Source organism: Mesitornis unicolor, unplaced genomic scaffold, assembly GCF_000695765.1.
Source record: "Mesitornis unicolor isolate BGI_N332 unplaced genomic scaffold, ASM69576v1 scaffold1493, whole genome shotgun sequence".
In the NCBI taxonomy this organism is placed as follows: domain Eukaryota; kingdom Metazoa; phylum Chordata; class Aves; order Mesitornithiformes; family Mesitornithidae; genus Mesitornis; species Mesitornis unicolor.
In genome coordinates, this window is record NW_010175109.1 from 1 (window position 1) to 26,087 (window position 26,087).

Genomic DNA, 26,087 nt, shown 5'->3' on the forward strand with positions numbered 1-26,087 from the left:
GAGGGATCGCTTGGGTGGGCACCCCTGATGCCTGGCATGTGCCGTGAGAAGTCTTGCACTATTTGGTGCAGCAGAGGAACAAACTTTCTGCAGGCGGTTGCTACACATTCTCCTGTGCATCTGCAAGCAGGCTGAATCTTCCCCCTTCCAATCTGGTTCTCCCAGCTCTAGATTTTTCATTGCATTTGCTTCCCTTTGCATTTTGGAGGGATTTCCTCCAGCCTTTTGCTGAAGACTTCAGCCCTAGGACTGCAGAGCCAGCAAACTGTTCTCCACAGGCAGAAGCCCCATCTGGGTGCACGTCTCTGACCTGTGCTGCCTCTGACACAACAGCAGTGCTAGTGGAGACATTACACATATCTGAGTGCTCTTCTCCTTTGCACATGAGTGGCTGATGTTATCTTTTAGGCAGTATTAGGCTTTCTCCCTGCCTCCTCCTTTTACCCAGAAAATGGTTTCTTTTTATGTCCCTAGAGAGGGAGATGGTGCCAGTCATGAAGAGAGGTGGTGCAAGGAGAAACTAGCATTTTACCTGCAGTGTCCTCTCCTGCATGAAGCCATGTTGACCTTTCTGTTCACAAAGGTGGAAGGTGAGGAGGTTCACCCAGAGGTCTAAACCTTGCCCCTAAGCTGAAACGAGCTGTTTCTGATTAATTTCCAGGGTGATGGATGAGGGGGAAGCAGCCACAGGAGGATATGAAGATGTCCTTGGGCAGAGGCACTCTGACATCTCCACTGATCTGTACAGCTCACAGTTTGAAAACATCCTAGACAATGCATCTTTATACTACAGTGCAGAGTCGCTGGAGACATTGTACTCGGAGCCTGACAGCTACTTCAGCTTTGAGATGCCACTCACTCCCATGATCCAGCAGCGCATGAAGGAGGGTGGCCAGTTTTTAGATCGGACGTCAGTCTTGGGGCAGCTTCCCCCTGATGGGGAGGTGAAGGGCTATGGTGAAGGCATCACCAATGGCTTAAGGGATCTCAGTGGAACACTCTTCAGAGGAGACGTCACAGAAATCCCTCGTTTGGAAAGGTAAAAGCAGTGGGTGAGCTTTCTGTGTACATGCTGATTTTTCCCTAGTCTCTCTTTATTTCAGCAGACTGTCATGGAGTGTAGTTTTGCCTCTTTCAACACGTCATGTTTTCTACAGAGAATAATTTCCAATGTAACTGAGTGAGCTGCAGGAGAGAAATGAGCCATCCAAACCTGCCATTCTTTAGAAAAGAGCAAATTTACTTTATGAATGTTTTGTAGGTGATACTTGTGTCGGTAAGAGGCTGGCTGGTATTGTTACATCTCTGGGACCTGTCCCTGGAGAAGTTAGTTACCGGTTACAGATGAACCTTGTTCAGCTCCACTTATACCTGAATTTGTTAACAGCAATTTTAGGAGCAATAACACCCTGTGCACATGGATGAGTTGTCCAAATGCAGTTTGAGATCTGGATGTTAAAGGTGTGTCTCTGGGCATAGCTTTTCCTCTCTGGGACAAGCTTTTGCTCCCAGCGTGTCCATAGGATTACTGTTAGCTCCTTCTTTCATTTGTGCACTAGTTACTGATTGAGAGTGGAGGGAGTGTTGCAAAAAATGTTAACAATTCCATTTAGGTAAAGGAAGAGATAAGAAAATCAATTAAGGGAAAAGTCATGTGAGAAGCAAAAACTAGGCTAAGTGGTCAGAAAATAATGTGTAACTTTAGAAACTCACTCTGTGAGCAGACTTCCCTTGCGGTGTGTTGTCAGGAAGATTGGGGAGAGTGAAAGGCAGTGACAGGCAAAGTGGGGAGTCAAGCCGAAAGCAGTAATCTGTGGAGGGGTGAGTGACCTTGTGAGTGACAGAGATGCCTCAAGGTCTCCATCCTCCAGGGACAGGATGTTTTCTAAGAGTCCTTAGTCTATTCCCTTAGATAAGACTAGTCTAGTCTGAGCTTTTCTGGGAGCCAGTGGTTTTTCATCTGGTTTATTCGTTTTGTCCTAGTGTGAAAGAAGTACTTTGAGCAGAAATAGTTTTGCTGACTTTATGGACTCAAGTTCAGTTTGCCCTTAAAAGAACAGGCAGAAGGAGTTAGTTCTTTAAAAGTTTTTTTCCATCAATCCTGCTGGAAAAAAGGGTGTTTAAATCTTGTGCAACCTTGAACTGCTTGGTGCCAATAGGCAATAAGTGACTGCTAATCTGCTACAAACCAGTATGGAGCCAGAAACAGAGGTCAGTCCTGACACTTGCAGTTCCCGGAACTGAAACCAGAGATTGTCCTAAGACCGGGCAGTGGAGGACAAGCAGCACATAGAGGCCCTGATTCTGTTACTCCGTAATTGTAGCATCTAGTAACTAAAAAGTACTGTCAAGTAAGGCCTACATCAGGTCATCAAGAGAGAAGTTACCTTGAAGACAAGGTGTGCTTAGATAGTGCTTAGAGACACATTAGGTGCCTGCCTAGTGTGGATTTCATTAGGAATTAATTTTAGTTTAAATTTGCAGCCATAGTGATAAACCAACAGAGGATTTTTAAATTCTTCTTTTCCTCCCCTTAATAAAAAAGGAAAAAAGAAGTGTCGCCAAAATTTGGTTTGTGAGAAAGCTCTACCATTGTAGTCTCCAGGGCTCTGTTGGGGACGAGCCTCGGAGGCTCGCTCTGTTAAGGTAAGTACTGATAGAGTGTATCTGCAGCAGTACAGCCAGCCGTGGATGTGTCCAACAGGGTGGTCCTCCGGCCGATACCCTTATTAACCACCCCCCACTGTGATATTCTAGTATCGTGTTGTACTGCGCCAGGGTACAGGTGACTGACAGATGCTGTATGGTTGGAGCCAGAGATGAATCACAGTGATTGAGTGCACAGGTGAGGAGCACTGTGTGCATGCTGGGAGGGTGGGCTACTGCATGGGATTTATTCACAAAGCAGTCAGGATGGTGTGTCACTGTGATGCTCAGGTGAACCAGAAATAGCTGCCTGAGCCATGGGTACTATTTCTAAGAGTTTGCTTGCTCGGTGGCGAAGCAATCCCAGACTTGTTTTTTCAACCGAAAGCCCACATGCTCTAAGTCCTTGTATCCTATGGTGCCTGCGGTTGCACTGAGGCTGTAGTTTCCCATGCGTAGCACCTGCCTGGCGTGGCAGAGCATCAAGGGGCACACGCTGAAGTGGTCCAGCAAGCCCAGTGCCCTGCTAGGTCCAGGCAGCGCTCCCTGGCCCTGCCTGCGTCCCGCAGCCCCCGGCAGCAGCTTGCCTGCGATATGTCGTGGAGCCACCGGAGGTCTCTGCGCCCTCTGCGGATCTGCTGGCTCTCCTGGTACCCGAGGCTCCCGAGCTCTCTCTGCCCACTCTCTGAGGTGGAGTGACTGAAGGATGTGTGCAGGCAGGGGAGCAGCTGGAGGACCCCATCCTGTAGAGCTGAACTCCAGGTGTGGGGTTCTCAGCGTGTGAACAGTGGCAACTGCAAAGTGAAGTGGGGGAATTTGGGATGTGAGGCGGTGGAGCTTGGGAGCAAGGCAATGCAGAATTGCAGTGCAGCACAAGAAGCATCATAAACCCCCGTTTTCCAGAAACCGAGCTGCCAACCCAAGTGAACTAAAACCGAAAGCAAAACCTCAGCAGCTCCTTGTGCCGCGGTATTTCAGTGACATAAAAGAAATGTGTGGGAAAATGTGTGGGGAGAGAGTATGCTTCCAAGTACCAGCACCAACGTATGGGAGAACAGAGTGAAATACTGGCAGTTCTTCACTATCAGGTACAGAAAAGGAGGGTGAATGCGAGAGCGAAGAGTTAATGGTTTACACCTGGAAACTGAGCTGTGTGCCAATTAGGAAGGGGGGAGCAGGTGCTCCCCATGGCCTTCTCCTCCTTATAGAAGGTAGCTGAGCACCACAGTACATTTCACATCTCTCCGGAGGGATCCTGAGCAGAACTGACACATGGACCCTAGATGGCGTGAGCTTTTAATGCTTACCAGTAAAGAAACCTAGTTTTGTAATGAATAAGCGGGAGTGTAACATCCTTCTCTGCTCTTAGGAAATCACTGGCTCTGGGAGGGGTCAGCTCTGGTATGTGAAGGCCAGTCACATGCCTTCAGAATTGGGAGAAGAAAAAAAAAAGAGAGGAAAAAAAAAAAAGAAATTATTAGAGGCTTGTGGGCTGCAAGTTCCTATGGGCTCCTGGGTGTCTGGATGTTTCGTCCCTATCAGCTGCTGGCCATGATTAAATGGAGTAAGTCCTGGCGTGAATGCTGTGACGTGCTGGCTCTGACAGCCCCCCTCTGCTGTTTCTTAGGGTAGGGGGATGTCAGCTTGCCCCTGGGTTTTCCTGCAGAACAGGTTGGCTTGCTTTTTTGAGTACTCCTTTCCTAGCACAGCTAAGGTGTCCTTTGTGTGTGGCCAGTGGAGGAGGGATGCTTGGGGGAGAAGGTGTGCAGCTTACCTTCCTTTGGGAACTGTTCCAGCTCTTGGTGTCTTTTGGGGGGTTTAATCTCTTTCCTAGGTATGTAATTATCATCCCTATAGGGGAAAACCAAATTTCTGCAGCTGAAGTAGCCTTAAGTTTCTGTGGGTGGGGTGGGAAGGGCTGGGGGAGGAGGGAGCATGTGAAGTTTCAGGGCTGAGGGACAGCCTCACTGTGTGTCAGGGCACCATGGGGTCCCTGGGAAATGCGCTGAGCCACAGGTTGCCAGTGTGATGAAGCTTTGCAGTGGCAGCAAACATACTGCATTTGGGCTGTGTTTGGTCCCCTTGCCTCATTGTTATCCCTGCAGGGGCATGCAGTCCCCACTGTCGCACCTGCACCCCATGTACTGTGCTCCACTCTTCTGGTGCCAGTGGGTTGTGGTGAAATGGAGCAAGGCTCAGCCTTGGATATGAGAACTTAGTCTTACTTGCAGTGGCAATAAAGAAGATTATTTGAAGGTGCTACCCAGATGCTGAGCCTAAGTTTGCATCGCCTGAATTAGGTGTAATAATTTATATTAAATCAGAGTGGGAAGAAGGAGATGTATTTCCAAAGCAGTAAGATACCTGAGGGAAGAGTTATCCGTGCCATGTATACAGTAAGCAACAGAGCATCAGTGTGTCTGAAAGTGAAGTTCTCTCAGTGATGATCCCTGTCTTTTTTTTCTACTGACAGAATTTATTTTAATCTTTCTTTCATTTCTTTTCTGGTCTGCATTCTTTACAGCAGACCTCCTAATCCCTCTTCCTTTGTATGATACAGTCAGAACAAGAAATTAAAAAGCAAACAAAGAAACAAAACCCAAAAAACTTCTGGCAGTTCTTTTCCTGAGTTGTCTTGGAAGGTGTGGCCTCTGTTGGTAGGACATCGCCCAAGATTTTTCTGAATCTGGAGAGAAAAGGTTAAAAGTCTGTATTGCAGCTCCTAATCCTAAAAAAATGCTAAATGTTTGCTACCTGCCATCATCTTCAAAGAACTGGTGCTCAGCAAATTCTGCAAATCTTGTTATTTTATTTATAATTCTCGTAGAGATGCAAACACAAATTTAGTCACGTATGTATTCTTTTGTAATCCAAGAGGGGAAGAAAACAAACTCCCTAAAGCAATCTGGTCACACACAAGAACGTAGACTGCAGTTTTCAATGGCTGCTGGGTTACTCTTAATGGTTTGGGTCTCTCATAGTAGTTTCTGTGGTTGTTTTCTTTCTTCTGTGTGTGGGTCATCTCCAGCAGTTTCCTGGTTAGCCCTCTGCTTGTTCTCTCTTTGGGGGAGTAAACTTTGTTGTCAGATAAACCCAGGTTGATCTCTTTCTTCAGGTTGATTCTCTAAGTCTTCTCCCAGTTTAGCAGTATCTTGCATGTCAGTATTTTTGTCCAAGGTAGTCTGTATTTGATTTTCAATGCAGATGTGGGACTCAGTACTTGCATATCTAGCATGTAACCTTTATTAATTAATTTTATTAGTCTATCCAACAGCAGTCTGGTGGAACCTTTTTCCCCTTTGAAGACTCACCTCGTGACTAGATTTAATTTTTTAATTTAGTGTGAAATCTCCCAAGATCTAAGTGGACATTTTTTGGCCTTTGGACATCCCACAGCTCATGACAAACTCTGTGACCTAGGAAAGCTAGGACTGTCAGCAGGTGGCACTTGATATTTGCTGCCATCTATATGCTCAAGATAAGGAAAGTTATACAGAGGAATGCCACTGGTTGTTGTCCTAAGAAGAGAAAATTCACCAAATGCATCTGCAGCCGGTGCGCAAGCAAACACGTGCTGGAGCCCATTTGCCTGCGCATGGGCTACTGCATCTGTCAGTTGTTGAGCCACTCATAAGGACAACATGCCGGCATGGGCATGCTAAATCTAGGTAAAGCTTAAGTGGCACAATCTGCAGGGCTAAATTTCTGAAACCAGTGGAATTTTGACAGCTCAGGATTTGTCCTTTTATTGCACAGTTCAGTAATTTAAGAAATGTTAACGCCACACTGATCATCTTGGTATTCCCTGCAGGAAGGTGGTGTCACTTTATCAAGGCTCTGGACATACAGTGTGGAATTTGTAAAACTGCTTCTAGTGCTTAAATAAACTGTTGTTTTAGGGAAAAAAGGGCTGCTGACTTTTCGCCTCTTCAGCTCCCAGCCTCCTCTGAAAATAAAACAAACAACAAAAATCCAGGAGCTGACAGAGACAGAAAAGAAAACAAAAAGAAAAAGAAAAAAAAGTGGAGCAGCTGATCAGTTCACTGCACAAAGCGTCTCAGTATAAAGCTGTCAGCAGCTCAGCTTCTAAGCTGGCATCTGTTGGCATATCTCCATTAAAGTCAAAGCCATTTAGGTCAGGAAGCCTTCATTCACCGACACCGAGGCGTCTCTGCCAGCTCCGAGTCGGTCCTGAGGTGCAGCCTGCCGTCTCATCCCTTAGCCACGACTGGCTGCCAGTCAAGCCCCCTTCCACGTTGTTGCTGGTTAGCTCTCTTCTTTCTCCATCTGTCTGTCTGTTGGGACAGGGAGAGGCAGAGCCTGGCGGCTGGCAGGGCGGCGGGGAGGCATGTGTAGCTTCGAATGTGATGCGGCAGCAGCGGTGGAGAAGAGCAGGGAACGGAGTATGCAGACTCTGTGCTAGCACAGCTGGGTGAGCTGTGGGTTGGTTGGTGGTTGTTTTTCATTTATTGTGGAAGTCTGTCTTTTTTTATTACTAACTATTCTTTTTGAGGACAGGCAGTTCATTTCGCTGTGTGGTTACAATGTAAAGCTCCTGTGCGATACTACTGCTGGCAATGAAATGCTCCATCCGCGTGTCTGCAGGGGAGCCTTAACCAAAAGGCATAAACACCTGTATTTTTTATACATCTGTTTTGCTCTCTGCCAGGGAGGACCAGCTGGACCATTAATGTGCACTCCCTGGCCCAATTTCCAAGCAGTTAAATCGAGCCTGAGCGAGGAGAGAAGTACCCCACTGGCTTCCCAGTTTTGCTTCTGTCCTGGAGGACCCTGCAGGAGATGTGTGGAGAAATACCACGCTACTGCTGGGCACAGGGATGGCTCTTGGCGCCCCCAACATGTGGGGAGTGAGTGGGCTTGGGGGAGAGAGCCCAAGGGCTCCCAAAACACTTAGTGGCTGTTTTCTGAGCACGGTGTCGGGTGCGCAATGCATTCTTTGGGTCTGGTTTTTGCTCGTATCTTGTGGCGGGTGGGCCAGATCCTAAGCATGGGACTATCTTGATATATCAAGGAGACTAGTATACATGTCAGTGCAACTGTCAGAAATACCCATTGCAAAGAGAGCCTTTGACCACCCTCTGTGGCAAGGGCTGGGTTATAACTTTCTAGGCATGGGGGCATTAATGCGGTTAGAGTACCTTTGCGATCGCTGACTCCTGCCACAGTGATGTAAGGAGCCTGAGGCTGAAAGGGAATCAAACCTGAAGTATTTTTAGCAAAACATTTGTACTTCAGATGGCAATGGGCCAGCGTGTCTGTGTAATAAAGGACACGTTGTCTCTTGGAAGGGCTGCAACCCTGTCCCTGCATGTGGCAGGACTTCTTGTCCTAATGCTGCAATCCCCTAACGGTAGTGTTTGCATTTGCTGTAATGCAAGCCTACCAGAAATGGCATTTTCTGAATGCGTTGGCTGTTAACTCCGTACTTAAAATCAATGGAAATTATTTTAATCAAAGAAAAAGGCAGATAATTATAGGGAGCAAGAGGTTATTTTTAAGTAGCAGCATGCATTTCGGCCCCTGAAATTGACTTTGCATATGCGTTTTATTGATAACCAGTAGGAGATTACAGGGCTTGTTTGTTTATTTTTTACTTTGCTCTGCTCCGTGTGACCTGACAAGGCTGAAGGTACTTTTTAATGGACCCTCAGTGGGTACTCTGGGTTGCAGAAGCCGGCCTCCCTTCATGTGTCCTGGCTGATGCTGTGCTTGTGAGACACCCACTGAATCGAGTTGCAGCAAAGTGCAGCTGTGTCAGTTCTCAAAGAGGGATCTACTTCAAAGCATGTCTTTGAAGAGAATCCATACGTAGGACTTCAAAGCTGATTAAACCATTCGGAGTAAAATAGCACAGTGAGTCATCTGCTAGGAAAGGGCATTATTTTTATTTTTGTTATTTGTCTCCCCTTCCTACAGCTGTATCTTGGAAGAGCCCTAGAGCTGGAGGTAGCTAGCAAGGTAAACCATTGCTTGGCGTGATTTTGTGCTTGCTCTCTCCTGGCCCTGAAGAAGCTGGTTCAGAGCTGCAGCAGAGCTATTCCCAGCCCATCTGTGTGACTGGTCACTTGTAGCTGCAGCTGACTCATCATGTCCCACTGCTGCTTCTTCATTTTCTCTGGTGAGGCTACTCCATTTAGAGCCAGGCTGTTAAAGCATGGCTTTTCAGCTCCCTTGAAACAAAATTCAGCCTGTGCTGCCAGTTGTTTCTGGTCAGCTCTGAAATGTGGAAGGGTATCACTGGCTGAGCATCCACATTTCTCTGAAGGCTTGTAGGGCAGGGATTTGCTCCTTTAGGGCAGGACTTTTTGCAGAGGGAAATTTGCTCCCTTCCCTGCAGTCCAGGCTGTTATCAGGGGTATCTGAGTGCTTTCTGCCTTTCTGATGTCCCTGCCACACTGTGAGGCGAGAGCTGCTGCTGAGGGACTGCTGAGTAAGAAATAGAGCGCACTTTTCACAGCCAGAGTTGGTGGCTGTAGTTGAAGGGATGGTGTCCTCTGTTTTGGAGCCAGGTGGAGAAGGCGGCTTGGAGTGAAGGCATTAAAAAAAACCAGGGCCAGCACAAGTGCTGCAGAGGGTGATTATCAGCCCCAGCGTGGCTTCACAGAGGATGCCGTGCCCCTGCTGAAAACAGCGTTTGTTCTGGCCCGAGCTTCAGCGTGCCAGAATGCGTCTCCACCCTTCCTTATTTTTAATCGCTGCGTTTTGCTGATGGACTTTGCTGGCAAATGCCTGACTTAGTGTGCCTTGAAGTAAAGCTGATGTTAAAGGTGTGTGGACTTATTTGAGAGAAAAAGCTGGGTTTCCTCATGTTTCCTTCTCTCTTTGCAAAGACCTGGAAAGCTCCCTGCTCTGCCTCATCCAGGGAAATTGGTGCATCCAGTGCACTCCCTCCAGACATGCGTGCCAGATGGATTAGTGTTCCTTGGGGAAGGGCCCCATGTGCATCCAGGGGAGACCGTGTGCCATGGACCGTGTGCTGCACTGTGGTCTGGCAAGAGCTGCAGGCAGTGGCAAGCTGGGATCGCTGACGTGGCTGGGCTGAGGACAGCACTTAGACAGAGTTGTCTCACCCTGCCACTCAGGCTCAGCTTTCAGTTGCAGCCTTGTAGACTGCGAGATTGAACCACTGACATATAAGGTGCCTGTATACTTACCATTATGTTACAGGCCTTGCTCTGGTTTTGTCCATGTTGCAGCCATTTCCCAACTATACATTGCTGTGGTGGGTTTCAATTTTGGCAGAACCCAGGATGAGTGTAATAAGTGAATCTAGGATATTCTTAAACAGATCAGTCGTGCTAATTGCTGAACACAGCATAATTGGAATACCTTGGCATTGCAAGCTAGATCACTATAGACTCGGTTGATTGTAGAATATATGAAGAAAACAGTATAAAATGATTGAGATTCTGCCTTGTGCTTATGGTGTGTTATGGGAAACCATCTTTACAGATGCTACAGTTTGCCTGTGTTTCATCCTTGAGAATGGAGGGGCGGCAGCTGCTGTTATAAGGTATTGAATTTACCATAGCAGCTGTTTATTGAATTGCTGTAATTTCTGTAGAATATGGTGATCACAGCCTCTGTGCATTATCTGTGACCCCGGGGATGCTTTGGCAGAAGGAGGGAGGAATGCACTGTCAGGAGCACATTGCTTGGGACAGAAATAAGAATGTCTAAGGACCTGTTTTCTAGCCACAACTCATGTACTGTGAGACCAAAGGGGTCTGGGTTTTTTTTGTAGCTTCTGTTTTCTGTGTTTCTAGATAGCAGAGATTAATGTAAAAGCCTCTGGATGAAAATCTACCACCATTGCTGTACAGGCAATTACCAATAGTATTGTTTCAATCCCTTTTGGCCTTGAATTCAGGATTAGGGGGAATATAATCTATTACATTTTCAGCCTACTTTTGTCAGCTGAGGTTTCTGATTTTCACATGGTAAAGAGTAAAAACTGCATGTGGAATCCATGTCCAGTCTTGCTCTGCATCACAAAGGCCATTGCTGGCTCAGTTTCGCTGGTAATGCTGCTGTGGGGTCTGTATGTGTAGAAACTGTAGGCTGAAGAAGACAGACCTATTTGCAGCCTTAGTCCCTCCTAGCCCTTGATTGGAGTCCATTATAAGCGCTTTACAGAGGGAGGCAAGTATTATTATCTCTGTGTAGCAGCTGGGGAAACTGGGGCACGGAAGGGAAATGGTGCACCTAGAGAGGCTTGGAGCTAAGAGATGTCAGCCTTTCCCCTGAGTAACACCCACCAGATCCTGCTAAAATGACCTATCCAGAAGGTGGGTTGCAGGAGTCATGCACTGGGTGTCTGTATTTCCTGTCTTCAGTGACGTGGGCAGTGAGCCTTTTCACCATGTGAAAGATTTAAGAACTGAAGTCTCACTTTAATGTTAACAATTTGGCATTTTCCCTGAACAAGAGGCTTATGTTACAGACAACCTGTCTTGTTGATTTGATTGCCACCTTGTACTTGTTAAGTAATAAACTAATTAACTTCTGGAATTACTGAAGGCAGCATCCCTTATTCGTTGACCTGATAAATGTACGAGGACCTCTGTCAGGATGAAGCTGTAAATTACGAAGATAAGGTTTCTTACACAGCCCCCTCAGCTAGTTTTGGCGAGCAGGGGAAAGAGCATGCTCTCCTTGCTGGGTGTTCCTCCTCCACATCCAGCTGCTGCTCTGAGAGGCAAAACAGAAGCTGGGAGCTGCTGTACTATTTCACTAAGTGGCAGATGCTGGCACTTCCTTTCTTTCTAAAGTTATAGTGGTTTGCAGTAACATTGACTCTCGTAGTGCACTGGTTCCTAGCAAAGTACAGATGTTTCTTGTCAGCTTTGGCCATCTTTCAGAGCTATAAATATTACCTTTAATGAAGAGCAGCGGTGAAACAGGGCTGTGATTTATGAGTAAGGCTCTGCAAGTTGGCTGGCTTTCAAAGCAGCATTTGTACGTGAAAAGCTCTGTAGATGTGTCAGCTCACCTGGTTATCTTTTGCTTTTGTCAATTGTTAGAGCTGGAACCAGTCCTGACTGATTTGAACAGCCAAGGCATTGCCTGGGGACATTGTCAGAGAACTCTGGAATGTGCTTTCTTGGCAAGTTTGGAGTAGGCCAAATTTAGAGAATTTCAGACATTGGCTAGTGCTGTTGGAAAGGGCTGAAGAGGCATTTCCCACAACAACGGTATCAGGAGGCCGGGGGGCGGGTCTATTCTAGGGTAGCTGGTGGTCGGTGGTGTTAATACTGTTGGAATTGTATTTATAGTATTAATTCCCTACTAGGGCACTGAGACTGAGCCCCCTTTGTTATAGCACCTCTTTCTTTACACTGAAATCAATGCAAAATCAAATCTCTAGTACTTGTAGCAACAGGTTAGATATGTTATTTTGCCCAGATACTTGATGAAAAATTTGTACCTGCAATGTGGATGTGTGATACTTTTGATGTTCTAGCAGGACTGGTAGGATGGAAACACAGGTGAAATGGGCAAGTCTCCATCCTGGAGGAGACTTCTCCTCCTCCTTCTCTTAAACCATGCATGGGAAGAGAGGTAGGACACAGGTGATGATTTGTGAGGAAGGAGGCATGCAGAATGGCACAGATTTTAATTTTAAGCTCACGCCATATGAAAATCTCATCTTTAAAGGGTTAACAAGTGGCTACCAGACATACATGGCTAGATAATTGTTACTGGAGTGCAGGCATCGGTTTTTCTATCCCTGGCTTGTCAAGCCCAGAGATTACAGTGCTGTGTGAAACCATGGTATGTTGAAGTGTTGTGTTTAAAATCATCTTTAACTCATTCCACTTGTATCTGCCCTGTGCATGACCCCTGCTGATTGTTCATTAGCCCTATGTAAATGAGGATTTAGTGGAAAGAATTTCTGTATAGTAATTTTTTTAATAGAAATGCTGTCATGCACACACGTGCAAAGCTGAGGTTTTGCAAGGATTTTCATGCTAGTGTCAAAGAAAAGCTTTTCCAAAGTTAAAAGCCAGCCTGTGTGCAGGGTTCTGTATGTGGGGGTGCGCTTTCTGGTATGGCAGATCTTGCCTCTTTGAGGGGAGAAGCAAAGCAGGCACACTGCTCAGCCAGAGCTTTCCTACTGTAGTAGAGGTGGGAGGAACCTATAAATGCATGATTTATGTAAAGTGCCCTGGGACTGCCATGCTGAACATCCTGAGTTTGAGCAGCTGGTGAGGGAAATTATTGCCACCATGAGGGAGCAGGAGGAAAGCAAGCAGTCCTTCAGTCTGGTCTGGGTGGCTTGTGTCTCTCTCCTGTTCCCCAAACTGGGTTCCTTGAGTCCTGCTTTCTTCTAGCAGTGCCTCCCAGTGGGATGCCCACTGCTCATGGGTGGCACGGAAGCTGCTGAGACTACTGCAATGTTATTTTAGATTTAGAGAGTTGTATTGTTTCTAGGACAACTGGGGAAGAATGAGGAAGGGACTTGTGCCAAGTCAGCTTAGAGCTACTGAACAGTCTGGTTTGCTTGCTGCCTTCTCCCCTGGAAAATGGCTCATGGCCTACTTTTATAGGGACTTCTTCAAGCCAAGCAAGTGATTGGGTTAAAAAACACTAGAGCAAGGAGTAGATGAGAAGCCAGTGTTGTCAGGTGCAGTTGTAGGCTGATAATAGCAAACCACTCTGTAAAGTGAGCACAAGTTGCGGACACTTGGCACACTGAGAAGATGAGTGCAGAGCAGAATGTGTTTCTGTGCTGGAAAGCCCATATTTCAGTCTGTGTTTAACAGTCTGAACCTCTGATGACAGCTGAATAAATGTCCCTGTTCTACACAGCTCTTTCAATTAAGTGGCATTTGTTATATTGTGTAATCTTGCCTCTGTACCATTAATTGCCTTTTATTCTGTATCCCTCACTTCTGTGAGGGGTTTTTTGGTAGTGGGAGGGACTATGGAGATAGGTCCTGTAAGAAGCTGATAGAAACTCCCTTGGCTCCAATTTTTTACCCACTTGTGACCAAAGCCAAGCAAATCAGCACCTCTGCAAATGATGTATTTTAAGAGGGGTGCAGCACATTGTCCCCAGAATGGACAGTATGGCCCTGGCCCAGCTGGGCTGCTCTGGCCCCACCTCAAGCTGAAGCTCAAGCCTTGCTGTGGCTCCAGCCCAAGAGCCAGCAACTCTTCAAGAACCAGCAGAAGAAACCTGCAGCAGAGAGGAGTGGGAAGTGAGTAGAACAACTGCGCAGACACCAAGGTTGGTGAAGAAAGGAGGGGGAGGAGGTGGATGGAGCAGAAGTTCCACTGCAGCCTGTGGTGACAGTGCACGTCAACCCACCCGCAGCCCATGGAAGTTCAACAGTGGAGCAGATCTACATGAGAAGGTGGCTGTGCCCAAAGAGGCCATGACACCATGGGAAGTTGCACTGGAGCAGTTTGCGTGTGAACTGCAGCGTGGGCAGATCCATGGAGAAGTTCGTGGAGGACTTCTCTCCTGTGGGAGGGACACCACGTGGAAGCAGAGGAAGAGTGGGAGGTGTCCTCCCTACCCCTGAAGAGGAAGGAGCAGTGGAAACAACAACCTATCCCCCTGCAACCCCCATTCCCATCCCCCCGTGCCACTGGAGAGAGACAAGGAACAAAGCTGAGCCTGGGAAGGGGCGGAGGAAGGTGTTTGACTTTAAGATCTGGTTGTATCTCTCACTGTTCTATTCTGATGCTACTGGTAACTCATTAAATTGTTTTGTTTTTCCCTGAGTTGAGTCTGGTTTTTGCCCATGACATTAAGTGGTGAGTGAACCCTCCCTGTCCTTTGTCTCAGCCCACAAGGTCTTTGTTTTATTTTCTTCTCCTCATGCCATGTCAGGGACGAGTGAGCAATTGACCATGTGGTGCTCAGTTGCCCACTGGGCTCAAACCACAATGTATTCTAAGAGGTCTTAAATGCTTCTTGAAACTATAAGGTCATCTTATTTTTCTTTCCATATTCTTTCTGTCTCATAGCAATGCTGAACTGCAGAATGTGGTGTTAGACTCCAGTGCTGCCATGGGGAGCAATGAACTTCCAGAGAAACATGCTACCGGAGCCCTTGGCCATGATCTCAGCAATGGCAGCAGCAGCAATTTGGAAGCAGCCAGGCGCCTGGCTAAGCGCCTCTACCATCTGGACAGATTCAAACGTTCGGATGTGGCAAAGCATTTGGGTAAAAAGTATGTGCTGTTATGGGGTCTTTGGCCATGTTGTTGTTCTTGCTGGTTCTGGAAGGGTTCACTCAAGTTATAACCTTTTACTTATTTATTTATTTGTTTAAAGCAACGAGTTCAGCAAGCTTGTGGCCGAAGAATACCTTAAGTTTTTTGACTTCACAGGCATGACGCTGGACTACTCGCTCAGGTACAGGCCTGTTTGCAGACCTTAAATTCTTGTTGTAGTAGCAGTGTTGTTTGTTGTGTTGTCCTGATGGAAGAGGTTGTCCTGCGGGGGCTTAAGAAGGTAAAGAAAGGGGTGCGACATACCTGTTTTTGGGATGGAGCTTTCCTCTTCTGTTTGGCTTGGCTTGCTGCTGTACTCCAGAGTGCTATCGGTGTGGTGGCATTTCCTGGAGAGGGAAATCTTTGGGTGGACCTGCTTAGAAATGGTCCTTGATGCAGAGGAGATGGAGAAAAATGACCACTTGGTAAACAGGGGGCTTGTTGTCTGCCAGGCGCTGCTGAAGAGTGAAGCTGTTGCTCGCAACTGAGCCACACACTTTCTGGCTGATGCCTTTTGGAGCTTGCTCTGCCCTGCTGCAATGCACAAAGCCAGGGTTTGATGTGGCTCAGCAGTGCCCTGTACTTTGTCCCTCTGAGGCAACCAAAAATGTGCAGAACAGCAAAAGCTTCCACGTGGAAAATGCCATTGAGAGTTCAGTGGCTGCCAATGTGGGTGTTTGAAACCCAACCCTTTAGTTATCCTTCCTTCTTACACTAAAATTAGGCCTCAACAATGTTTGTTTTCAGTATTACTTTTCTTAGGAGGCAAAACACCAAGTTTATGCAGCAGTAGCCTGTTAGCACGGTTGCTGGTGTTCTGGTATTTAAAGGGATTTAAGTTGGCTTTAAATCATCTGGCTGAGGTTACTCAAGTGGGTTATTTTTTCTAATGATACAAAACCAGGAGGTCTGCAGGCACTTGCCAGACCCCTTGCAAATGCTTGTCCAGAGGGCTGACTCCAGGGCATGGTGGCAGACCCTAAGGAAAGGCCAGAATACTGCCTGCTGAAGGCATGGGCAAGGAAATGTGCCCGTGGATCAGCAGCCCCTGTGGTGGGGGGAGTGGAGCAGAGATGAGCCAGAGCATTGGTTCAGCACAGGGTGGGAGCTCTGCTGCTCCCTCTGGGTTTTAGCAGCCCTGGAGCGTGATGCTAAATATACCCATCTTTTAAATTGTGAAATTCAACACCTAATTGCTTTGTGGCACATATTTAGGAGGTCTCTGCTCCCGGTAGATCTCCTGTTAATATTAATAGACATGACCTTCTCTAAAATGTGCCCTGGCTTGTGTGGGACTTAGACACACCAGGGGTTTGCTGAGGTTTCAGGAGTAGCCACAGTGACTGCTGGCTGCACGTCCTGAGCGTGCAGCAGGGGCCAGAGACAGAGCATCGTCTGGCACATGGGGAGGGTTCCTTCATTGTCCTGCTCTGCTTCCACAGCCTGGGCCCACATCATCCATGCATCTCCTGAGTGCATCTCTTGCATCCTTCGCAGGACTACAGGAGGGGAGGATGTGGGACTGCTGCTCCAGTCCCTCTCAGAGTCCATTCTGGTCCTCCTAGTGGGCAGAAACTCAACCCCGTGGCCCTCGGCCGTAGCACCATGCTCTGAGAGACAGGAACCTGCCATGTTTATTTACCAAATGTTGTTTCATCAGTTGCCTTTCAAAGGTGACTTTCAGCGGCGTAAAGGTATTGAAGAGCAGGAGAGGGTGTAGGTTGTAGGTGCCTGGTGTGGGCAGGGAGTGTTGCTGGAAAGAGCCCAAGCTGGGGGAGGAGGAAAGATGGCTAGTTGTCAAAATGTCCCATGGGGACATGAGATAGGAGGAGAAGAGAAACTCTGCAAAAACTCAGTTGTATCTACTTGTGATTTGGGTTATTTGCAATACGTTACATGTGAAATTAAGTTATTAGCAGGCAGATCACACTCTATATGGGTGTGAGATCATTGCAAGTACAGCCTGTCTCTGACCTCACGTCAAAGAGAAAAAATTAATGTTTATTTGTCCAGACTAGATAGATGTGAATGTTCCAGCAACATATTCCACACCTCTCAGATCTGATGCTAGTTTCAGTCTCATGGGGTATTTAAAAATTGTCTATTAACACTCATTTTGTATGCTGTCTTGCTCTGGACCCAGAATGTTTGTGTTTTCAGGCTTTTCTTAGAATCATCCTGACAAATGGCCAGAGGCTGATACCACTGAGGTCACCTCTTGGCTTTAGGATGTGAAGATTTTGGGAAGTGCAGAACTTCTTCTTTGGCTGTGTAATGAGTTTTTGTAGCAGGAAGAACAGCAGTGTGGTTAAGTGCCAGATGAAGATTGATAGAAGTGTGTGTGTGTCCCACCTCTTTGCACAGGCTTGCTGGCTGCATCTAGTGACCTTGCCCAGGTGTGCACCAGCCCTGCACGCTAGACTGTCATGAGCAGGAACCTGGAGGACCAGGTTGCTCCTCCCACTGCCAAAGCTCAGTGGGAGGTGTTGCAGCTCTTCTGCCCTCTTCCTCAGATGTTTTCTGCAGGTCATATAGTCATGCTGCCCTCTGCAAGGTGTCTGGTGTGGTCCTTGCCATGCTTGACAGTTGATCCTCCAGCAGGTGGACTGCACATTTGGTGTGGGCTCTGAGTCTGCAGTGCACCTGCGTGACTTCAGTACCGGGAGTAGCTCTTCTGCTTTGGATGAAAATCCTCGTGAGAATATAAGTTAAATGGTGCAGGGGTGACAGCCAATTACAAAAGGACAGAGAACACCCTGGATGGCTGTAATGCATGAACAACACCTGCTCCAGTTCCTTCCCCAGGGAAGAAAAACATTAAAAATAAGAACAACTCTTTCAAATGGTGTAATTGCATATTAATTTGTATATTCTGTGGCTCAGACCAGTGGTAATTTAACTCTTGCCTCATTTACCATAATACTGGTCTTAACTGCACATGGCATAATAGCCCGTTTTCTTAGAAAGGCTTCTTGCAACCAAATGTCTGGTATGTGCTTATGTACTTCTTGCTGTGAAGTGTGCCTTGGTCTGTGCACTGTATGAGACAAAAAGAGTTTTATGACTTTAATTTCACCTTTTCCTGTTCTTCTTTTAGGAGTTTCTTTAAAGCCTTTTCACTTATTGGAGAAACTCAGGAACGAGAGAGAGTTTTAATCCACTTCTCCAGCAGATACTACCATTGCAACCCAAACACCATTTCTTCTCAAGGTAAATTTTTTTTCTGATATGAAGGTCTTTGGTTGTCTCCCTCTTCCTTCATTCTCACCTTCAATGACATTTGTGGTGTGTGCCTGAGAACTGAAGGTATATAATTGCTGCACCACACTTTATAGACTGCCTGTGATGAGCATTGAAACCCTTCATGTTCTCCACACATAATCGTGGTAAGGCATTGAAAAACCTCTATCTGTCCCCAGTCAGGGAAGGTGTTTAGGCCTCCTTGGTGTAAATCCTCAGTTACAGCATCTCCAGATTTGAATGTCTTCAGCTGTGGTTTCTGGTCTTGCCGACTTCCAGCATGCGTGGGTACCTATGCTCTGGCTTACACTCATGTGAATGAGAACAGGCTCCATCTCAGGTGGAAGAGAAGCTGTTTGCTTTCCATGCTCTATTCAGTCCTTGTGTCCTTGCATGCACTGGCAGCAAGCATGCCACTTCTTGCCAGTTGTGGGGGTGAATTTTGGGTGCTGTATCCAGACCCTGGCATAATTCCATCTCTACTAGCTAACATCAGTTGGAATGCTGCCTCCTGGCCAATATTTTCAGTAATTTTGGAAATGGATGGGGAAAACAAACAAGCACAGAGATCAAACCTGAGAAAGCTGGCATTGGAGAAGGGGACAAACTGTCCAGTGACATAGCTTCTGCCTTCAGCCAGCCATGCCAGCAGAGGTATGCAACGCTGTAATTGCAGCGTGGGCTGATCACACGCTGAGAAAGGGAGGAGAGTGAGAAAGAAAATAAGCAAGGGCTAAGCTGTGCCCTTAGTCTCAAGTGGAAGTGAGAAGGAGCTGCTGCACTTGGAGGTACTGCCACACTTCCTTGCCCCTTGTTTTGTGACCTGCCCCAATGGCACTGAGGTGATCCTTGTCCTCACTTTGTGCCCATTCAGCTTTACTGGCTGGCACATCAGGGAATAGGTAGCAGTAAGACAGGATCTCTTTTCATGTTATCTCTGTTCTCTTCCTAAAGACTTTTTTTGTTTCAAGACACTACAGGCAGTCAGGCAGACTACATGTGTCATGTCTAGACTGAAATAATATCTTACATGTTTATGCGGCAGCCTTACCAGGGTCCAGGGTGCAGGAGGGACATTACCAATTCTGAACCTGAGTAAGCATTTACATTAAAGTGTGGTGCTGTATTTCTACGGTCAGTAGTTGAGTGCTACACTGCAGAAATATGGTAGTTCCTCCTTTCAGTGGAAATCCAAGATTGTATTTGCCTTTCTCTTTTCCTTCCTCTGGATGTATTTGCAGTTTGGAAATGAGAGGGCAGGCTACTCTAGAGAAATGCATAGATCTGGACTGGAGCATCACAGCCTCAGGTTCCAGCTGCTTCAGACTTATTAGTGCTACTGATAATAGTTCTCTGATTTCATGCTCTGCTACAGTTCAACCACACTCCTTGGGTGCTAGGGCCTGTACAAATGTTGGAAGAAAATGTGGCCCTTACCCTGGGGAATGTACTTCTGTAATGGCTTCACCTTGCATAGATTTATTCCTGTTATAGTCACACCGAGTGTGAGATGTGTCTATCCTCATACCCTGTTCCTCTTCCTTGACAGCACAGAGGGACCTGTACATGGTCATTATCTGGACTCGGCCATGAAGGTTTTTATGTACATCTCCCTGCAGTGTGCATGTCTCAAAAATGACTTTGTGCTTTTATGACACTGCTGTGAGAGAAGGGATGGTGGCACCATGTGTTTATGAACAAGAGGATGGAAAAAATATTTTTCCTAATATATTCCTAGTGTTTGGAAACTGACTAGAGGCATTTGGATTTTCAGAGGTGATAAATAGCACCATGGGCACTGTCATCTTCATCTGGATTTGTGCAGAGCCAATACATTTTGGGTTTTGAAAGAAAGGAGTGCCTGGAACATGAGAAATACAAAATTGTTGTATATTCTGGCAAATAACAGTCTACATTAACTTTCCCAAGTCTGCCACAGTGACTCCAGGGATGGAACTAGGGATACAATCTGTCTTTTCTGGCTCACTGTCGAGGGCCTTTGCTACAGGACCACCTTAGAAATCCCTGGCGTGCACACTACCCAATATGGAGCCAAGACAGTGTAACAACTGAATGAAGTTCTCCAGAATTCAGTCTAATTGAGCCCTAAATGAGGGGGAGGAAAACAGAATACTGTGTTGTATCCCCTCTGCACACAAGAATGAGTGCATTTTACTCTTTCCTTTCTGGCCTGAAATAAATGAAGAGAGAGCTGATTCAGGCTGTGGTACTGGTATTAGCAAGCAAAGGATGACAGTGTGGTTTCCTGTCTAGCTTGCCTCATCCATGGGTGCTACAAGACAGTTTTGACAGTCATTAATAGATGAAACAGAGGCTGTTCTGGCTTGGCAGCTGCAAGATGACCTCACTGTTCATTTATTTAATTTTGTGTATTTCTTGATAAAACATATTCTCATTAAAGGAACAGACACAATTAGACTCTGAGGCTCAGTTTCAGCTGTTTTTAAAGGTCCAGTCGTGGGTTTGTATGTGACTCTGGTTTTGTCTCTTTCTGCAGATGGAGTTCACTGTCTCACGTGTGCCATGATGCTGCTGAACACAGACCTGCATGGCCACGTGAGTATGCACAGCTTTGTGCAGACTGCTCCCCTTGACACTGTGCTTGGAGAGGGTGGCCTTCTGGCAGCAGAGTCCCCTGCCTGGTGGCCTGCTCCTAAAGCAACCCTGCAGACAGCAAACTGCAAGAAGGCTGTACTCTCAGGCTGTTGTCCTGGGCAGGGATTTCCAGTATGCCCAAATCTGTTTTGTGTAGGCCAGTATTGTGCCTAGATTTGCCATAATGTGTGAGGATGCTCCTTGTCCTCAGGCCCCTGTCTTTTCTGGTGTGCTTCCCATCCTTCCTTGGTTAGAGTAGCCGGTCCTGGCTGGGAAGCTGTGGTTGGGATTGGCTTCCCCTTTCCAGTATGTGAAAAAATCTAGGGGGAGGCAGAAGAAAGAACAGAGGTGAAGAGATGCTGGGAAGGTCACAAGGGGAAGGTTATGTTTGCAGGCATTCAGCTGTAGGGGGCATATCTGGTGGAATCAAAATTCTGCACAGCTAGGGTAATGACAGTTGTGTCCGGAGCCAAGAGAGTGAAGATGTGGGCATCCTGAGTGGGAGCCCTGTGTTCCCCCACTGCACATCGCTCCTCACTGCCTGCCCCAGGGAAATAGTATTTCAGTTTGTGTCCTCTTACTCACGCTGGTATGGGGTGCCAGCAGCAATAGGATATGTTTCAGCACCCGTGGTGCAATATGCCTGCTATGCATGGTATTTCTGTGCTGATGGGAGGCTTCCTCTGTCCTGGATGACACAGGGAGCATGGCACCATAGCATGCAGGAGTGGTGGCTTCAGGCATGCGGCTTTGGGGCTTCTCTCTGGCTGAGCCCCTCCACTGCACTGCCAAGGGCTCTTCCAGAAAGGCCTCCAGTTGGGAGCACACTGGGTCTGTCTCCAAGCCTGCTCAGCCTCTGTGGGTGCAGCTCTGCGGTGGGTGCACACAATGAAGCCAAGGCTTGTGTGTGCTTCCCCAGGGGTTTTGACGCCCACCTCCCATTAATTGAATGCCTTTGTCTGAAAATTCTAGAAGTGGGAGGGGGAAGGGAGTTGTAAAGAATTTTTTTCTCTGGTTTGAGCCTTCCTTCACTGAGGAGCATGTCAGTCCTGTGGGAGGGCAAGTGGAAGTACAGGAATGTGCCTCGGTGTGCCTCTTAGCATACAACACTTCTCTTGAGCACACCTGAAGCTGCCTGTCCAGGTTCCTGCTACCCACAACGATGAGCAGCCTGGGTCACCTGTTCTCCAGCCTGCTTGGCCTTGCAGTCCAGGAAGGGAAGCTAAATAGTTGCCTGACAGCATCTCCCATCACTCCCTGCAATGATTTAGTGGGCCCTGCTGTCTTCATTAGGTACTGGACTAAACGATCTGGCTCTGACCCATGGTTGTTGATGATGATTTGCAGCTGAATCTAGGAGGGCTCTGGCAGTGTGTAACTTTGGAGGCTTATCCTAGTGGCAGAAATTAGTGTGTTGTTATGTGTATGCAGCTGTAAAGTTTGCCAGAGTCCTGCATGGTCTGTGTGTGCTCCCCCTGTCTCTTCCCCTCTCCCTCCCTGTCCCCGCCTCTTCCCCCCTCTCTCTGATTTCCTGTAACTTTGGTCTTCCTCTTAATGCTTTCCATTTTTCCACATAGGTGGTAAGTTGGGCATTTTTTGACTTGGAATGCAGCCCCTTGCAGACACATACTAATTGCCTGTTTCCTAACAAAGATAATGCTCTGACCCATCCTTAGCATGATTCTGCTGAGCAGGGAGCAAATGAGTCATGGGGCTTGTCTACACTGAGCTCCATTTGTTGCTGACAATCAGTAAGTGCAGACTCTTACCACAGTAAGCTCAACTGCTTGTAGAGCGGTAGTGCAGCTGCTCTGCCTTCAGTTCGCACTTTCCCTTAACTCTTGTAGACAAACTCTTACTTATCCCTTTATTTATCCCTGTCTTGCCACATTTCATTCTCTTTATGACTAAATCATTTTTGTTAGCTGTGTCTTGGAGATGCATGCTCGCTTCTCTGCAGGGAGGCCATCATCCAGGCTGTGCTAGAGACTTCTAAAGTACCTCTAGACTGACAGGCCCATCTAGGGCCTGTCTGGAGATGTTAAGTTTGGTCCTGAAGCAAAGCAGACATTCCCCTGCAATGTCAGTCATCTTGGTGGGTGAAAGGAGCCACACTGCTGTTGGTTTTGGTCAGTGTGAGGAAGCGGAAAACTGCTGGGTAGAGGAAGCAAACCAAAGCAGGCTGAAGTCTGTTGCAGGGAGGAAGAAAAGTATTTGCAAGTCTGATAGAGTGGTTCCAGCCTGCACCCAAAGTCTGCAATTATAAGCTGTGTTCTGCAAGTTTAGCAAACAGAGAGCCAAGGTTACAGCCAGGCTGTGTTGTCAGGAGCCTTCCTGACGTGGGAAGCAGCGCATCATAGATTGGTTTCAGTTGGAAAGGACCATTAAGATCATAGAGTCCAACCATCGATCCAGCCCTACTGAGTCCACCACTAGATCGTGTCCCTGAGGACAACATCTACTCGTCTTTTAAAAATTGCCAGGGATGGTGACGCAACCACTTTCCTGGGCAGCCTGTTCCAGTGCTTGACAATCCTTACGGTAAAGAAATTTTTCTTAATATCCAGCTGAAACCTGCCCTGGTGCAACCTGAGGCCATTTCTCCTTGTCCTATCAGTAGCTACCAGGGAGAAGAGACCAACCCTCACCTCACTTCAACCTTCTTTCAGGCAGTTATAGAGAGGGATAAGGTCTCCCCTCAGTCTCCTTTTCTCCAGAATAAACAAACCCAGCTCCCTCAGCCACTCCTCGTAAGACTTGTGCTCTGAACCCTTCATCAGCTTCATTGCCCTTCTCTGGACACACTCCAACATCTCAACGTCCTTCTTGTAGTGAGGATCCCAAAACTGAACACAGTATTTGAGGTGTGGCCTCACCAGTGACCAAACCAGCATCATTCCACTGTTCCTGTCTGCCTTCTTTCTGCTGGTGTGTGCTGGCCCAGGCTGTGAGATCTTCCTTTTTGGCTGGATGAGGCTGACTGTCAAGGTTTTGCTGGTTTTCCATCTCTCCCTGATCATACATTATGGAAGTGAGGTAGAGGATGTGCAGTCCAACCTGTCATGTAACTGTAACATTGAATGACCTGTGCTACTGACTGGTGCCCTTCTTTGCGCTCCACTCTTGTGTTAATTCAGGCTTTTGCCCTTAACTCAAGTAGCTGTCTGCAAACAAAGCTCATCTGCTGTATTTCTGCAGCCAAGGCATACTCTGACCATGAAGAAGTAATCTTTAGACCCTTCTCCTGTAGCATCCCCAAAGATATACTGTGGCCATTGCACAGCCATGTTTTCCCTCTGCCTTTGCCACATTTCACAGCTCATCCCAAGCTGCTTGCCTTTTCTCAGATCTCTCTGGGCTACTTTTTTTATGAACTCAGAGTTGTCATTGCTGCCCACTCACAGGGCTTCTTGCATTCCACATGTGGGACCTCTGGCACCTGGGGCACACAGGGGACTCCTTTTCTGAGGAGTGGTGGAAACTGGGATCCAAGAGCAGTTTAGGGAAGCCTCAAGCCTCCAAATGGAGCAATTTGGGTCCTACATGAACATAGCCGTTCCTTTCCTGTTTGTGGCTTAGTTGGGCAACTTCCAGTCTGAGAATTAGACAGAAAGAGAGAGTATAGCTGCTCCTAGGCATCTAACTCAGGGCAGTTGCTACTGGAAGGGAGCATTGGAAATCTTAAGAGAAAGGTATGGAAAGGACCTCAGTTGGCTGTTTCCTTGTGCCTCACAGCAGGATCAAGTAGAGCCTCTGGAGACATGGTGGTTTAAAACACATGCAGATACCAGAGAGCTTCATCATCACCTTCTTCATTGCCCTCCAGTATTTAGCTGTTTTTTCTTTCAGATGGGTGCGTGGGACTTGGAGGCCAACTGCACCTTCCCTTTTCTAGCTGTATTCACACAAGAATGCTTGTCCCTGAGTAATCTTGGGAATGCTGCCTTAGTGCTGCCTGCCCTGGGCTTAAATGAGAGCAGAGAGATGCAATTCATCTGATGTTGCTTATTTACATCATTTTGGAAAGCAATGTGAGTGTGATGTTGTATTTCTCTGCCATCCCTTCCAGAACATTGGGAAAAAGATGACCTGCCAAGAGTTCATTGCTAACCTCCAGGGCATGAATGATGGCAAAGACTTCCCAAAAGGGCTGCTGAAGGTAAGGAATGAACTGCAGAATATAATGAGTTTTGTTTTTTTAGTGAGAGCTGGTTCAAAACAGAACACCCTGCTTGCATTTTCTGAATCTTAATTGTCAGAGAGGACAAGCGATGGGCCCTTTTCCCCTCCCAGAGCTTATATAATATATACAGTGTTTATCCTGTTGTTTTCCTTCTTGCCTTCATTTGATTGTGATTGAGACTCTCTGCAGCATGGAGAGGCGTGACTGAACTCCAGCTGCAGAGCTGTGTGTCTTGAAAGCTCCTGCGGTCATGCTGTCCTGGAGTGCTGATTAAAGTGGACGGAAGAGACAGTTGGTTCTGACTATTGAATATGTAAGGACTAATCCTGAGCTCTGCGTATCTGGAACACATGTGTGTTTTTTCATCAAAGGTGCTTTGGGGTTTTCACATTAGAGCAGGAGATATAATTTCAGATTAGAATGTATTGCCTGGCACAGGCTGCTTTGCTTCAGGTTTTGTTCATTAAGTTTGTGCCAGGAGTTAAATCTGAAGAATGGAGAAGGAGGCTAAGCAGGACAAATCTTGTTTCATTGTCAATAATAATGAGAATGTTTCATTTCTCTTTTGTCTGATTGCTGGCATGAAGCAGCAGTCTGTTTGAATGAAGAGAGAAGCGTATATACTAGAGCTCATAATTTATTTTTTTTCTGTAATGGAAATAAAAATGAGAGGTTGCTGCATCTGACAGCAGACCCAAAGCCTACCAAAGTAAATGAAAAGAACTGCCACCTCTTCTCTGGGTTTTGTCATGCCTGTTGTGAAATGTGGATGTACCTGCATAGTTAAGAAGTGGCAAACTTTGTTTTCTAGTATTGGTTGTTTCTTCAGTTTCTCCAGCCTCCTTGGGGAACTTTTTGTTAGGCCCTCCTGCCTCAGTTCTTACTAAGGAGTTAAGAATATAAACTCAACCCCCTTGGTTTTAGATTTAAGGCCTTTATTTTTTATATCTGGATATAGAGTATTAATCTATCAGCAGAAACACTTTTTTTTTTAAACCCAAGGAATCTCATTTCTCAATCTGCCATAGAGAGATGTGTTCAGATTAATTTTCAGGCTAATTACAGCCCTTATTGAATAAATAGGTCTCCAGACTGTGTTTAAATAACCTTCTGAGCATACTGACGAGAGACTTCCACTGGTGCTCACCTACTG

At 46.8% G+C, this 26,087-nt stretch overlaps 1 protein-coding gene across 1 annotated transcript in view; it reads left to right on the forward strand.

Moving 5' to 3' along the window:
- Positions 1-665: 665 nt before the first annotated feature.
- LOC104538156 (PH and SEC7 domain-containing protein 3-like) overlaps positions 666-26,087 on the forward strand; it is a gene marked incomplete at its 3' end in the record, with an annotated part of 67,080 nt that continues 41,658 nt past the window's right edge. The window contains exons 1-6 of the mRNA XM_010181252.1: positions 666-1,039; positions 14,647-14,853; positions 14,957-15,037; positions 17,993-18,105; positions 20,654-20,712; positions 24,821-24,910. Of these exons, the coding sequence (XP_010179554.1) occupies positions 666-1,039; positions 14,647-14,853; positions 14,957-15,037; positions 17,993-18,105; positions 20,654-20,712; positions 24,821-24,910 (924 nt within the window). The remainder of the gene's footprint in view (positions 1,040-14,646; positions 14,854-14,956; positions 15,038-17,992; positions 18,106-20,653; positions 20,713-24,820; positions 24,911-26,087) is intronic.